A 16,722-nucleotide genomic window follows, 5' to 3' on the forward strand; every position below is an offset into this window, starting at 1 on the left:
AAAATGTCATGTGGCTCCACAAACTCTCTTCCTTTTTAAAAAAAAGGACTTTATTTCTATTTTTTTCTCTACAAAACTATTATTCATTAAATTAATTTAGATTTCCAATTTCTTCTTTAAATATAAGCAACAAAATATATACTCATGGGACCACCATCTCCACAATTATTTCCTAAAAGAGTTGACCAACCACTGTTAACCAAAAAGCTAAGCAATTAGCATGGGAACATGCTTTGACCTTGTGTTCCCATGTGACTACTTAAGTGCATTTTATGTTTATATTTAAGTTGTTTAGTCTTCTCATGGAAATTTAAAACTGTTTATAAAGGATAATTTAGAATCTCTAGCTATTTTAGTGGAGAGACTATTATTTAGCAATTGAAAATAAGCTATGCAAAAAGAGGAGGGGCTGAAAATAAGCAACTTATTGCCAAGAATTCACTGGCTCCACAAACTTTTTCCCCCTCCTTTTAAAAAATGTTTAATTTCTAAATTCATCTTTGTAAAAGTATTATTTAATCAATTAATTTGTAATTTAAGTTTGCTAAACATATGTTAATGGGGTCACAAGCTCCACAATTATTTCCTATAATTGTTGAGCAACCACTGCTTACCAAACTAAGCTAAGTGGTGGCATGGGAACATGCTCTAGGTATAAGTGTGTAGGACCAGAAAAACGGGTTAAAATGCATAACATATTATGAGCAAATCACAAAACTCAATCAACATACGTTGGCACCCACTAGTCTACCATGAAAGCCAAACTAATAAAGAAAGCAATAAAAACCCCCTTTTTCGCTTGTAGCTCCCATGTTCTTCTTTCTTCTCCAAATGATTGTAGCTCCAAAGTTGCCTATAGTGCACATAAAATTGAAGCAAAAGTCTATGATGTGGATCATGCCATGAGAATACTTGAAGTGTGATTTTATGTGAGAGAGAGAATGCAACATGCAAAAAAGTAGAGACTCAAAGATTCAAAGATTCAAGGATTTTCAAAACTTAAGCATTCAGATCCAAGAGACCCAAAATGAGAGACAGAGTGTTCATTTTATAATTTTCATGTAGGGTGAGAGCATTGGATTTGTCACCCACAGACATGCGATGTGGCAAGAGATTCCTATGACACATATGACAGAATATGCCAAATGTAAGATTCTATGACACATGAGAGTCAAATTTGGCTAAATGTGGAAGAGAATCTATGACATGTCATAAGATTCCTCAACCCACTTAAAGTCAAGAATCTATAACAAATAAGCCAAATAGGGACATGCGTAAGAGATAATAATAATTCCTATGACGCATATGATAGAATATGCCAAAAGTAAGATTCTATGACACACGAGAGTCAAATTTGGAAGAGAATCTATGACACGTCATAAGATTCCTCAACCCACTTAAAGCCAAGAATCTATGACGAATAAGCCAAATAGGGACATGCGTAAGAGATAAGAATATTTGATTATGACAAATCTCAGCCAAGTGTCAAAGGAGAATCCACGAGGTGTCACATCCAAGTGTCATGATGATGAAATATTTTATGGAATATTTGAATTAAAAATCCTTTTATTCCACAAAATAAGAATTAGTAGAAAATGGAATTAATGATGGAAAATAGAACTTAGGAAATTGTAAATTTCCATGGTTTGCAGATAATGAATCAATTAATTAATAAAATTAATTAATTGAGGATGATAATCAAGAAGAATAATTAGTGAGAATAATAGAATTAAATTATGGGTTATTTAATCCTATAGAGAAAATTAGTAGATGATTGGCCAAATTGATTAAATGAATGCGACAGTATCCTTTGATGAAAATGTGACGATGATGGATATGGAATAAGATGATGACCAGGTAGACCAAAGCCATGGTCAAATTGATTGATAGATTGAAATTGACAACATGCCAAGGACACATGACATGAATTGGTTTATATGTAACATTTAACCGACATTGTAAATGCTACAAGATTGAAATTGATTGATAAGGTTTGATCATAATAACATCGACAGACATTGTCAATATTATTAAAATGGTTGATGATGTCATGATCTGACATTGAAAGCCTCAACAATGTCAAAGATTGGATGACATGAATGATAGTTTGACCTAGCACTGAGAGCCACGACAGTACTAAGGTCAGGTTGATAAGATTGATAGGTTGATAGATTTTCAAGGCACTGAAAGCCACAACAATGCCTAGGAGCGGATAAATGATGATTGATTTGGGATGTTTGATATGTTTTGGGTTGATTAGGACTGATTTCGAGTGATTCCAAGTTGATCTGGGGTGATTTCAAGTTGATTTGATATGATTCTGAGTTGATTTGATATGATTTCGAGTTGATATGAAATTGATACGAAAGGGGATACAAATGACAAAACATGGTCAATCTGGCCAAAAGATCGAAGTTAGTAGAATGAGAAAATGGGACAAATTAGCATGAAGAAGTGACGAAGTCATAGATGCGAACCATTTTTGAGCGTCTACAAAGTGAAATATAATGCTTATTTACAAGTGTCATATGTACTAATACTAATAGTAGATCATTTTTTTGTTTTTGGTTCATAATAGATCATTTGTGCACTATTATTTGAACATTTACGCATGACTATTATTGGACATCACTATGAAATAATCACTTTTTAACCCTTTAACACTTATTGAATTCTATTGGGAACTTCATTTTTATCCATAATGAAAACAATAGTATTTAAGTAGGTAAGTTGCATATAGGAGCAAAAACCTACTACAAAAATGTATTACAATGATTGTGATAAGAGATTGATTTAATACCCACAGTTATTTATTTAATGATCATTTTTTTTACAACATAACCATTATAATAATAGTTGTGACTTTAATGTTGTTATTGCTTTGACAACTAAAAGTAATTGAATGAAAGACACCCTTAATTGCAAAAAGCAACTAATCATGTGATGTCATATTAGTTGTACAATTATGGTTATCCATTTTGCCCAAGTAATAGTCTCACTTTTATTATGGTTGTCATATGAATGAATGAAGATGTCTTATATTGAGTCCCACTTGCAGCGTAGCGGTGAATTGGGGAAGCCTCCTTCTTGGAGGTCTTAAGTTCAAAATTCACATTGTTACAATATAAAAAGAAAAAAAAGATGTCTTATATTACACATTATTATCTAGGACAATATGTCCTGTGATAACATGATTGTAACCCAACCAAGATATTTATAAATTTCGTCACTGGTACATATATTCAAGAATTAAAGTTGAATCCAAATTGAGAAAATTAATCCACCATGACAAACATGCCCTTTAATAAAACATAGAACTGACATAAGAGATGCCCTTTAATAAAGCATAGAACCCACATAAGAGAAGAGCAACCCATGTTCCAACAATTATTCATTGGACCTCACTAATTAAAAGTCCATTGAAAAATTATCTAGGGGGGCCCATATTTGCCCTTTTTTTGGAAAAACAAAGAGTAATAATTAGATCAATTGTGCAATTTATTTATACCTTAGTGCAAAATTATTGTACAAACAACTTTAGAGTCACAATTATTCCTGTAAAATTATAAAAAATAAACATGGATATTTGATCTTATGAGTGTGGGTATCAAAATGAACGACTCCTATCACAACTATTAGAACATGTTCAATTATCAGATCCTTACCCTTATACAAAGACAACCAAAAATGTTGAAATTTAATGTACCATTTAAAAACTTAAGATATACAAAATTAATTACAACACCTAGCAGAACTCTTACCCTAGATTTTAAGACACTTCAAGACAAACATCTAATCATTTTTCAATCTCTCCTTAAAATACACATCTTTAACAAACCAACTAAAGACCACTTTACATTTAATTTTCTAACCTTTTCATCCTATTCATATGCTCCACCCAAAAGAAGCTCATACGTGTCATGAATCAAATGGAAAGCTAATTACCCTTTACAAGTGGGCATCCAATTCGGAAGAGAGTAGGCCCTAACTACCTCTAAATTAGGGTTTAGGGGACCACTAAAGAATTCATAAAATTCTAATCTGACTGATAAAACTAGCCGTCAAACTGTACGCTCAATTCAGAACGCATTAAAAAAACACAGATTTGTAAAATTGACGAGCATATAACAACAGAGTAACTATTTGTATTTGGATTTTCAATGAGTTCAGAATAATTTAAATTCTAATGCGTGCTGGGCTGGAAATCTCAAGGAAGGTGGCCCGAAGTTCACCTACAAATAATCGGATCTCTTTTTCTTTGGATTCGCATCTTTTTCAGGTTTTCGGCTCTGACTGCTGTTAAGCATCTGTCCTCCTTTTGACGAAGATTGAGCAATGAATTCTGCTTGAAATGTGAAAAAGAGAGAGCGGCCAGCAAGAAATTGTTTTGCTTTCTGCAACTGGTAGGTTGTTCCTATGCTTTATAATGCCAAAGCTTGATGAAAATGCTTGTTTAGGGGTTATTTAGTGTTTTGTGCATGATATTGTAGTGCAGATTGGTAGTCACGAGGTCGAAGCTTAAGGTGCGTGCTTCGGTACCTAGCTCCCATTCTCATTTATTTTGTGGTTTTTTCCCCGCTTCGATTTCTTTTTGAAATGTTTCTGTGGTACAATGAATGTGTGTGTTTTATCTTAATTTGAATTTTTTTTTGGTGGGATTTGTCGGAAATGAATAAGGCATGGATGGTATCCTGTTTTGTATGTTTTCCAAAACCAATTGGATCAAGTATTGGAAATCCGAGGTTTGTTTGCTTCTGTGATGTAATGGTTTTGATTGAGATTGAGATTCGGTGGAAATTGAAATGACGTATCTTTTGGATGTATAGATGTAGAGTTTGTTAGAAAAGTAGAGCAGATTTATGGGAGAATTGTCACTTTTTATTGAAAACATGAGATTTCTTTGTTGCGTATTGCCGGCATATAAGCTTTACTGTGACTTCATGTTCTATGGTATGTAACTCACATGCACTTTAGTGAATAGCATATGGATTGTGGGCATAGCAGTTCAATTGCCGTTGAAAGGGAGAAGTTCGAACATTTGTATGTATTAACATTGAAACCGCAACCACATTCCGGAGACAGGATTACGGGGAATAACATATGAACTTCATTTCAATGGAGAGGATCAATCTCTTGATTTCCTTTTTTGTGACCTATTTATGGTTTGTCGAGTTGTGGTCTAGCAGTAAGTTAGGGTAATATCACTATCTAGGCGAGTGGGTTATCAATGGTGGGCGCGATACATGGATTAGGGTAATATCACTATCTAGGCGAGTGGGTTATCAATGGTGGGCGCGATACATGGATCTATCGTGAATCAGATTGGGTTTATACCAGGTTTTTTCTAGTTTATTAAAATTTCTCATTTGTTTTTCGAATCCAAAGATGCAGTGGTGGGCTTTCACAAGGTAGCATGTATGTAGCACCCTGAGGCTGTTATAATTGTTCAAGGACTTGTTCAATAAACATTATGTTCTTTATGTATCAGATTTTGAAGGATTTGCTAATATGAAGCTATACTCTTTTTTTTTTTGTGAAGTTGATACTTCATTGTTTTGAGGTTTCAAACCTGTTAAAGTTTTATGAGCAAGTTTATAATTTTTTTTTGCAGTGTTTTCCATTTTTTGAAATTGAACCTTGTTGACATACAATAGTTTGTGATAACTTTGCATGGTTCCTTCTTAAAGAATTTTATCAAAGCTGAAATAACTATGGCAATTTGAATTCAATACAGTTCATGTAGATATTAGCTTCTTATTGTATAATGATTTCTTTGTTTGGATTTCTTAATATAAATTTTAATAAATATTAGGAGAAGATGAAACCCATAGTTGGCATAATCGCCGAATAATCGGCGAGTTTTTACTAATCGCCGAGTTTTTGGGACTGACGAGTTTTTCTCAGATTTAATCGCCAGAAAAAATCGCCGAGTTTTTGTGAAAAATCGCCGACTAATCGCCGAGTTTTTGCAAAAAATTGGCGAGTTTTTCAGAAAACTCTTTTTTAAATTTTTTTTTTTTTTTTTTTGGTTAAAAAAAAGAGGCAAAAAGCCTATATATATTATGTAAGATAGAGAGTTACAATATGCTAGTAGAGCTAGGAAGAGGAAAATGTGATTGTAATGATGTTTTTACTTCTAGTTTGACACAAATTATTTACTATTATGCTTCCCGCCATCAGCATTCAGCATGAGAATGTGATTTTGTACCCACTATGCATTTATATATATCTAAAGAACTCATTAGATGCATCTTCTCATTGAAATTTGCAAAAAAATGTATTTTGAATTAAATTTTAGCGGTTTTTTTAGGTTCCCAAGTTTTCCCGAGTTTTTTTTTTAAATGGCCGAGTTTTTCCCGATTAAACTTTTGGGGGGCTCGGCGAGTTTTTGGATTTGGCGAGTTTTCCAACTATGATGAAACCTACATCTATCAAAATCAAATATTTGGATTTCTCAATATTAATCCTAATAATATTTGGAAAAGATGAAGCTTACATCTAACAAAATCAGATATTTAGATTTCTCAATGTAAATCCTAATAATATTAGGAAAAGATGAAATTTACATCTAACAAAACCAATTCGTTGGGGAGTTTGGTAGCTGTTAAATGACTTGTTTAATTGAAATTTTTTGATGTAAATTGTAGTAATGGTAGAAAAAGCATTGTAAAATTGCATAGACTAAAAGCAAATTGTTCGAGGATTTCCACCATTTTAACTTGTTTTAGAACAATTTCTTCCCATATTTAACTTGTTGCTGAAGTGTTTTACTTTGTTGTGTGAAATATTTTGCAGTTTGTATCCATGTTGTTTGGCAATGCAGCTTTTAGCTGCTTATTTATTGTAATGATGATGTGACAATTATGGCAGTTGTTAATTAGAATGCCTTGTGTAAATTGTAACAAGCCTTTTTCTAATTGATATAATGTAAGTAAGAACGTTCCTTATAGGATGGCATTTGAATTGAAACAGTTGTAGAGTGGCTGGTGTAGGTTTTTGAACCATTTTAGATGCAAAATTCCTAAATAGTTTAATTTATTGATTCAATGGGATTCTAAAATTCTTGTTTATTTTTCATGACAGTAGACTAGTTTTTGAGCTTGTTCTTAATTGAAGGAGATTCTTAAATTCCTATCTGTGACTCAAAAGTTGTTTTAAGAGAAGACTTATTTTAGAACACATCATAGTATTTCTTAATTGTGGAAAATCTATTTCATTGCAGATTCGTTTATTTGCTGTTTGTGCAATACTGGATTCATGGAGGATAAGCCATTCTGTGCTTGGTCCAGAACAGTGGAAGAATGCTTGAATGAATATGATGTGAGTTTAGAAAAAGGATTAAGCTCTCAGAAAGTGGAGAAACACCGACAACGATATGGATGGAATGAGCTTCAGAAGGAAAATGGCAAGCCTTTGTGGAAGTTGATTCTAGAACAATTTGATGATACACTTGTTAAGATACTTTTGGGGGCAGCTTTAATTTCATTTATTCTTGCCTATGTGGATAAGAATGACATCGGCGAGGGGGGCATAACAGCCTATGTGGAGCCTTTGGTAATTCTCTTAATCCTCATGCTCAACGCCACTGTAGGAGTATGGCAGGAGACTAATGCTGAGAAGGCGTTAGAAGCCCTCAAAGAAATGCAATCTGAGCAAGCAAAGGTTTTGAGAGATGGCTATAGTATTCCAAATCTTCCTGCCCGAGAGCTCGTTCCTGGGGATATAGTTGAACTCAGGGTGGGAGACAAGGTTCCTGCTGACATGCGAATTGCATCCCTAAAAACATCAACCTTGAGGATGGAACAGAGCTCTCTCACTGGAGAGAGCCAGCCTGTTATTAAAAGCACAAACAAAATCCTTATGGATGACTGTGAGTTGCAAGCTAAAGAATGCATGGTTTTTGCAGGAACTACTGTTGTCAATGGTTGCTGTACTTGCATTGTTGTGAACATTGGAATGTCTACAGAAATAGGACAAATTCAAGCACAAATCCAGGAAGCTTCTTTAGAAGATGATGACACACCTTTGAAAAAGAAACTTGATGAATTTGGGGAATGTCTGACAAAAGCCATTGGCATTGTTTGTCTTCTGGTGTGGATCATAAGCTATAAAAATTTTCTTTCATGGGAAGTTGTTGATGGCTGGCCAAAGAATATTAGGTTCTCATTTGAGAAGTGTACCTATTATTTCAAGATCGCTGTTGCTTTGGCTGTTGCAGCTATACCAGAAGGATTGCCTGCTGTCATCACTACTTGTTTGGCTCTTGGGACTCGTAAGATGGCACAAAAGAATGCCATTGTGCGGAAGCTACCTAGTGTTGAGACACTGGGCTGTACAACAGTGATTTGCTCTGACAAGACAGGCACACTTACAACGAATCAGATGTCAGTTACTCAATTCGTAACCTCAGGTCACACTGGCAGTTCAGTTCAAGAATTTCTTGTAGAAGGAACAACATATAGCCCAACTGATGGGAGTATCTTGGATTGGCCTGCACATATGAGTGCGAATTTGGACACACTAGCAGAAATTGCGGCAGTTTGCAATGATGCAGGAATTTCTTGTCAGAGTCACCAGTTCCGTGCTACTGGATTGCCCACCGAGGCAGCTCTGAAGGTTAGTTTGATTCCCGTTTTTGTTGTTTAGCATGTGTAAATGTAAATGATATTTCTGAGTAGGTCTTGAATCTATGTAGATAGAATACTAAGTGGAATGGCTGTGGACAAAATAAAATTCCAAGTTTGTTAACAGCAACCTAAAATTCAATGAGAAACAAAATGATTAGGCAATATCAATTTTGCATCTAGGACACATATTCTGCTTCTATTAATTAAAAGTCAAAAGGAATTTCTAATGTTACAGCTTACCTGTGTTTTTTAATACATCATTTAAAATATTTTGTGTTTCCATTTTTTTTTGCTATAATAAGGTTTTCGTTGAAAAGATGGAAATCTCTCATTTGAAGATGATGAACATTGGTAATGGTGGAAATGATATTGCCAACTATGCTGTTGAGAATGGCACAGTAAAATTAGGTGAGTGCCTATGCCCAATCTCTGGTCCGACCCTGCAGTTTGTTTATTGATGGTCATGTTTTTCAGAAACTTCACTTGTTGACTTGCTGTCTTTTCTTTAATGCAGTTTACTGTGATCAATTGATAGCAAAGTCAAAGAGATTGGCTTCATTGGAGTTTGATCGAACCCGGAAATCTATGGGTGTTATTGTTAGGAATCTTTCTGGACAGAACCGCCTCTTAGTTAAGGTCTGTATTTGATTAAGAACAGGTTTTGTTAATGTTGTGAATTCTACATCAGTCACCCTTGGGCCTTTATCCAGTTGCTTTAATCATAACTTATACCAGAGTGCATATTCTTTTCTTACAATTGTCTGCTTTGATTGATTGTTGATGTACTAATATATATGAAACACTCTTTATCAAGTTATGTTGATTCCAGGTGTTATCCGAGGGACAACAGGACCTAGATGTTTTATATGCATAATTTATAAACAATGTTAGACAGTTCATTGAAATGATAAACAACATTCAAGATGTGAGAAATAGGATATACAATAGAGCTATATAGGATATACAAGAGCTATAGAAGATTATTTATGTGTGCATTTTGTCCATGGGATACTTTCCAGGGAGATGTATGGTTATTCAACTTCCACTAGCTACATTTGGCCTCTGATCTCTAAATTCTAGATGGGTATACATAATGTTACAAGGCTACAAGGGCTAAAGAACTGTCATGGAATATGGAATTGTTGCTCAGACTTGCTCTTCTACATGTGATTCTTCATCTGCTGATAATATAATTGTCAAATTTGGCTGTTGAATCTCTGGATCTCTAAAGAGGAGGACCACAGCACTGTCAGCACTCAGTGGTACCTCATGTTGTGGTTTGACCATTAGCGGTTTTGATTCTAGGTATCTGAATCTTGACAAGACCAATGGTAAAGGTAGTAAAATGTTTGACAAACTCTTGAATGATTCCATGTTTAATCTGTGCCTAGGATGCCCAGACTCATTAGATACTTGCAGTTATGTGGGGAACATCGAATGATGATCTTGGAAGTACTATGGACCACTCAAGGTAGTTGTATGTTATTGTAGATCATAAAACATTAATTAGTGCTCATGTTATGCCCAGACTCATTAGATACTTGCAGTACGTGGTGAACATCGATTGATGATCTTGGAAGTACTATGGACCACTCAAGGTAGTTGTATGTTATTGTAGATCATAAAACATTAATTAGTGTTCATGTGCTCCATGAGAATGGCCTTTGGGGGAAAACACCAGAAGTTGTATTTGAGAGACCTGACATTAAATATCTCTTTGCATATTTGTCAATCAAAGTGTTATTATCTTAGTCATATAATTGCCATAGTTTTCTATGCTATATTTCTTCCTGTTTCTGCATCAGGTTCCTTTGATTATGGTAAATGATGGGATGTCTGCTTCTGCACTGCCTCTAGCTTGTTATTCTATTGTGACTTGGAATTGAAAGTCACATATCTGCTAGAATTCCTGATGCAATACTCTCTCTCTCTCTCTCTCTCTCTCTCTCTCTCTCTCTCTATCATATATATATATATGATAGGCATAAAGTTCATATTTGATAGAGCAGAAATTGATATGGACATGGTAAGTTTTCAGATACTTGCAACTCACAGGGCTAGCTCATAAAGAAAATCAAAGCCATAGATACTAAAAAGCAGTTTGCTTGGGGCTTGGCAGGATTTTACAATCTGCCTCTTTTTATAGGTATAGTAGTTTTGAGTCTTGACTGCATATACATGTCAATATTAATGTCTTAACTTTTGTGCAGGGTGCTATGGAAAATGTATTAGAAAGATGTTCTTTTCAACTATTAGCAGATGGATCTGTAGTTGAAATGGATGATGCATCTAGGGCGTTACTCTTAATGAAGCTTCACCAAATGAGTTCTAAGGCTTTGCGTTGTTTAGGCCTTGCATATAAAGAAGACTTGGGAGAGTTTAATGGTTATGATGGAGAGAATCATCCTGCTCATATGAAATTGTTGGACCCAGATAATTATTCTCAGATAGAGAATAATATGATCTTTGCTGGTCTTATTGGATTGAGAGTAAGTTCTACCACTTCTGAGGCTGCTACTTTTTTCCTATAATTTAGGCTTAGTGTGCTGTTTGAGGAATTTTTTATTGCAGACATCTCACATTTTTTTTCTCTATGAATTTTTCATGGGTATATAGTATTCTTCCTTTGGCATGTCTGTCAGTTGACACGGTATCATGATTTCTTTTCCAAACTGATAGGATTCTCCTCGTGAAGAAGTTCATGAAGCAATAAAAGATTGTAGAGAAGCTGGCATTCGAGTAATGGTTATCACTGGTGATAACAAGTTCACAGCAGAAGCCATATGTCGGGATATTGGTGTATTTTATGAAGGAGAGGATCTCAGTGGAAAAAGTTATACTGGAAGAGAATTTATGGAACTTCCCTTGAGCGAGCGTCATGAAGTTTTGGCAAAGCCCGGTGGTCGTGTTTTCTCTCGAGCAGAGCCTAAGCATAAGCAGGATATAGTCCGCATGCTCAAAGAAGCTGGTGAGGTTGTGGCGATGACTGGAGATGGTGTTAATGATGCACCCGCTTTAAAACTTGCTGACATTGGAATTGCCATGGGAATTGCTGGTACAGAGGTATTCTGCTCTTCTTTCTTTTGAAGATTATCTTATTTTGGTTTGATAGTTTTTCCTCCTCTTACTTCCATGATTATTTCTGTTTATTTTGGAAGGAATGTAAATAATTTTTTATCTGCTAGTAAGATCAGTAATTTATGTAGATCATTCTCATAATCCGAGAAAGCTTTGTGGCGGTAATGTAGTAATATTTCTCAAATGATAAGTTATTACAGCTTTCATTTTTCTCTGTATGTGTGTAAAAATACATCTATCGTAGACATATTTTAAATATTTTTTAGTCATATCAATTTGGTGATAATTGGTGCAATCCCATCAAAATAAAGATAAATAAGAGACTAAAGAGCTAGATGAAATCTATGGGGTCACATTAATTATTATAAGTAAATCCCCATGATATAAATGGACCCTGCAGCCAGCATCCGCAGCATTTTGACTCCCTTATTAATGCTGATAGGCATTCTACAATGGCAGAATGGGTGGAGTGTGCTGGTGTGAGTGTGTAACAATTATCATTTTAGTTTAAATTTGACAACCATCTGCACGTCAAAATTTTAATATTATTATAAACATAATATACTTTTAAAAATAATTTAATAAACACCACATAAATGTCGATAGGCATAGGCATTTTACAATGGAAGAATGGGTGGAGTGTGTTAATGTTAACAATTATCATTTTACTTTAAATTTGACAACCATTTGCACGTCAAAATTTTAATATTATTATAAACATAATATACTTTTAAAAATAATTTAATAAACAGCACATAAAAAAAAATTATTTGCTAAAATTATAAGGTTTTGAAGACGTAAATAATCAATTTTTCTTAGAAATAAAAATAAAAGTACTTAACTTAGTCCCGAAAAACAAATATAGATACAATGAAATATAAATATTTTTGATATAATAAATTAAATTTGAAGTATTCAACTTTTTCTCTGTATCGGCTAAATTATAATTATATATTCAACTTTTTCTCTGTATTTCAGGTTGCCAAGGAAGCATCAGATATGGTCTTGGCTGATGATAATTTCAGCAGTATTGTAGCTGCTGTTTCAGAAGGTCGTTCAATTTACAATAACATGAAAGCTTTCATAAGGTAGGCAAGGATTTTGGAAAAGGAATGATACTGGATTCATATATTAGGAGAGCTGTTTTCCCTAGTTAGATACACTGCATTCTGCTTCAGGATTTATGGAAGAGATGAATGTCTCTTCTTATTTGATATATTTTTTCTGCAGGTACATGATATCATCAAATATTGGTGAGGTAGCTTCTATATTTATTACTGCTGCATTAGGCATGCCTGATGGCTTGATACCAGTGCAGCTTCTTTGGGTAAATTTGGTCACAGATGGTCCACCTGCAACAGCTCTTGGTTTTAATCCTTCTGACATTGATATTATGCGAAAACCACCTCGGAAAAGCAATGATGCCCTAATTAATGCCTGGGTGTTTTTCCGCTACATGGTATTCACTTCTATATTGCTCAACCACTTATTCATAGTTACATTTTGTCCGACTTTTGATTTATAAATTTTTTTGTTATGTTTTGGTTGACATGATTAAAATTTTGGGATTTAAAGTAATTTTAATTCTTTTGCCTGCTCATCATTTAATGCAGGTCATTGGTTTATATGTGGGGGTTGCAACGGTTGGCATATTCGCTTTGTGGTTCACACATGATTCATTTTTAGGGATAAACTTATCTGCAGATGGCCACACATTGGTGACCTTTTCACAGCTCACCTCATGGAGTGAATGTCCATCTTGGGAAGGTTTTAGCGTTTCACCATTTTCAGCCGGTGGGAGGATTCTTTCATTTGATTCCAATCCTTGTGATTATTTTTCGAGTGGAAAAGTCAAAGCAACGACTCTTTCTCTCTCTGTACTAGTGGCCATTGAGATGTTCAACTCACTCAATGCCCTGTCTGAGGATAATAGTCTGCTTACCATGCCACCTTGGATTAATCCTTGGCTAATGTTGGCAATGTCTGTTTCTTTTGGGCTTCATGCTTTGATCCTTTATGTACCCTTTCTTGCCAACATTTTTGGCATTGTACCCTTGAGCTTTAGTGAGTGGTGTTTAGTTATTGTTGTTTCATTTCCAGTGATATTGATAGATGAAGTTTTGAAGTTAATTGGAAGGACAATGTCAAGAAGGCGCCAGAAGGTTAAAACTCTTTAACTGTGGACTGCGTTTATTTGGCTATTACTAACTGGCAGTCTCTGCAATTTTGCAAAATATAATTTCCAGAGCGGTTTTTGTCACCTGCAATTGTTTTGTCTACTGTATACTAGATAAGAGGAGACCTAGTCCAGGGTCATGTATTCAATTAACAATAAGGTGACCTCTGGAAAAGAGAATGAGCAATGTATTTGCTGTCCATACATGTAATCAGACAAGGTTTCCGAAGGCAAATCTCTGTAATGCACCTTAACTTTTGATGATAGAAATATTCTTTTCAGTGCTTATCCAAACTTACATGTTTCTATTTGATGTTTATGTTGTATATGTAAACCATCCTTGCAGTGAAAAAACTTTTGATGATAGAAATATTCTTAATGCAATCAGATTTCCACAATCCATGATTTATAATGCTAAGTTTCTGGATTAGACTGTGTAGAGATTTTTCATCAACGTTTTGAATCACACTACGTGATCCATCATCAGGACGAGAGAGAAATATTCTTTTCAGTGCTTATCCAAACTTACATGTTTCTATTTGATGTTTATGTTGTATATGTAAACCATCCTTGCAGTGAAAACTGAAAGTGTTGCTGAATAGTTATCTTTCTTCTTTTGCCAAATAAAAATGGGATTGTTCTAGGTTTTGAATGCAATTCATGATTATATGTTCGGAGTGTATTGTCTTTGAAGCAAACTAAGAAAATGCCTGAAACATGGCAACCTCGAATGCTGGTTTTGTTATCTAGGTGAACAGTACAAAATTATAGTGGCGATCTAATATTTTTGACTTCTTAATCTGCTTATGTTGCAATTACACTGTACACTGCAAATTGTTGACAATAATGGGAGCCACATTAATGGTGGGGTTGTCCTTGCCACCAAAATCTACTATTCTGATAAGTTTTGGTAAGCACTTTACAATTCTTGCTTAGCATAACTATTTTCTCATTTAGGTTGAATACAAGAATTTGATAAGGAGGCAAAATCCTTTAGATTGTAGTGCTTTTCCTTTCAAGGATGAGGCTAGGAGCCTAACTGCAACATCATCCTCTATGATGCCATGGATATTGTAGACATTTGCAACCTCTTGAATATGTTCTAAGGGGGAGATAGAAGTTTCACCAGTAAATTTTGGTATACTTTTGAGTGCAGCTATTGGTATATCATGTCTTTGAGCTAATAGGAGAGGGTTCCCACCATTAAAGGTGGCAAAAGTGTGAGCTCTAGGCAACGCCATATAGACAAGTGATCTATTGATATGTATTGATGATAGTCTAGGTTGAGATCTAATAGTAAGAGGAGTAGAGATAGATCTTGTAGGGGTATTTGTTACTACTACACTCCTAACTAGTGATAAAGATATTCTAGTCTTCCTTCTTCTAGAGTTTGAAAATGAAAGCTCTTGATATTGAAACTTACCTCTAGAAGATGCCCTTGTTTCAACTCTGGGCATGAATCACTACAACTTTGGTTTGGAACCAGATATGTATTTAAAGCTCAGAGTCGCCAAGTACTTTGAAGAATGAGCCTCTTAAAGGCTTGAACACCGAAGCCAGTACTATCTCTTCAGCATTGATCTTGAAATCTTCTCTTTTGACACTAGTAGGCTTGAAATTTTTTGAAAAGGAGTCCCACCGGGTATGCCAAAAACTGTTGTCACTTAGGTTTGCACCCTTGTCTAGAGCCTATGCGTGAGGACAACCTAGTGAAACATGGAAACAATCTCCAAGTTGTGGGACTTGAACTGTGAGGTTGAGTCTCCAGAGAAGGCCAACTTCCTCTTACTATCAGGGTGCACCTAACTACTCTTGGAGAGGAAATGGGAGAAGGAGAGCATGAAAAAAAATCTACCTAATCTAATCTAAAGAGGAGATGCACCAAAATAGAGTGTTCAGACCAATCTCTGCCCATATATGCACTATTGAACTAGAATGAAACTAAGGATATACACATTCAGACTTGCTTTAATCAAATAACCACATGCAGATCAAAAAATCAAGATGAATGACACAAGGAAAGAGAGATTCACTTATATATCATTCATAGGTCAACAAAGATACAGTCATGTAGATTACAGACTTTCACAAAATAATGGCGAAGGCAAAGAGTTCTTGCACTTTCATACCAATGGTTGAAGGAGATAAAATAGAGAATCATACAGTTCAGAGGCATAGGGGAATTTGCACTGGAATTGTAGAGCAACAGCAGAGAAAAGTCAGAGAAAGGTTGACCTTTTCAAAATCTACAAAATTTTCCTTTATAGTTCAGGCATAACTGAGATTTTCCCTCCAAAACTGTCCTGCAACCACCGCTGTTGAGACATGTAAGGAACAATCATGGAGAAAATTTGATCTGGGTACAGATCCAGATGCAAATGATATCTGATCCTCTATATCAAATAATGCCTTGAGAAGACAGAAACGATGCCATTAATTGTCCTGATTAGGTAGATGGATCGAATCGGAGTGGTAGAGTGTTCTTCCACGTTCAACATTCATTTCTGGGTGGTTGTGACCGATCATAAATATCAAATTGTGCAGAAAATCCGATCTCTTATCATTTTTGGTGCATGAATTAGCAAAGTCAACAAATCAACCGAACTCTGCATCCAGAATGAGCCATGTGGGCCAATAAATTCCTTTCTTTCTACCACCTCGCAAGGTCTTCCTATGTTGACCACTCTTTTCTAACTAACTGTGCTATCCTGTTAAAACTTGACCGTGATGGCTTACAACAAAACCGCCAACCCTTAACTGTCAACCTTGGCCGGGCTCGCAAGGCACATGTCACCAAGGTGCTATGTTGCTATGAATATCTTTCGAGCGCTTTCTCATAGC

General features: G+C 35.1%; 1 protein-coding gene across 2 annotated transcripts; it reads left to right on the forward strand.

Annotated features, from left to right (window-relative positions):
- Positions 1–4,060: 4,060 nt before the first annotated feature.
- LOC149532122 (calcium-transporting ATPase, endoplasmic reticulum-type-like) lies at positions 4,061–14,175 on the forward strand. Of its 2 annotated transcripts, XM_089808469.1 has the most exons (10): positions 4,289–4,403; positions 4,496–4,523; positions 7,223–8,616; positions 8,930–9,035; positions 9,142–9,263; positions 10,838–11,116; positions 11,307–11,690; positions 12,684–12,793; positions 12,936–13,164; positions 13,319–14,175. In XM_089808469.1, exons 3-10 carry the CDS (start codon positions 7,258–7,260, stop codon positions 13,880–13,882), a joined length of 3,153 nt encoding a protein of 1,050 aa, XP_089664595.1. In that variant the 5' UTR covers positions 4,289–4,403; positions 4,496–4,523; positions 7,223–7,257; the 3' UTR covers positions 13,883–14,175. The 2 variants fall into 2 exon arrangements, with proteins under 2 accessions (XP_089664594.1, XP_089664595.1); XM_089808468.1 differs by lacking the exon at positions 4,496–4,523 and having other exon boundaries at positions 4,061–4,403.
- The last annotated feature ends 2,547 nt before the right edge of the window (positions 14,176–16,722 follow it).

The sequence above is a fragment of the Cupressus sempervirens genome, chromosome 11 (genome assembly GCF_028749045.1).
Source record: "Cupressus sempervirens isolate cs-2001-9-10 chromosome 11, ASM2874904v1, whole genome shotgun sequence".
Classification (NCBI taxonomy): domain Eukaryota; kingdom Viridiplantae; phylum Streptophyta; class Pinopsida; order Cupressales; family Cupressaceae; genus Cupressus; species Cupressus sempervirens.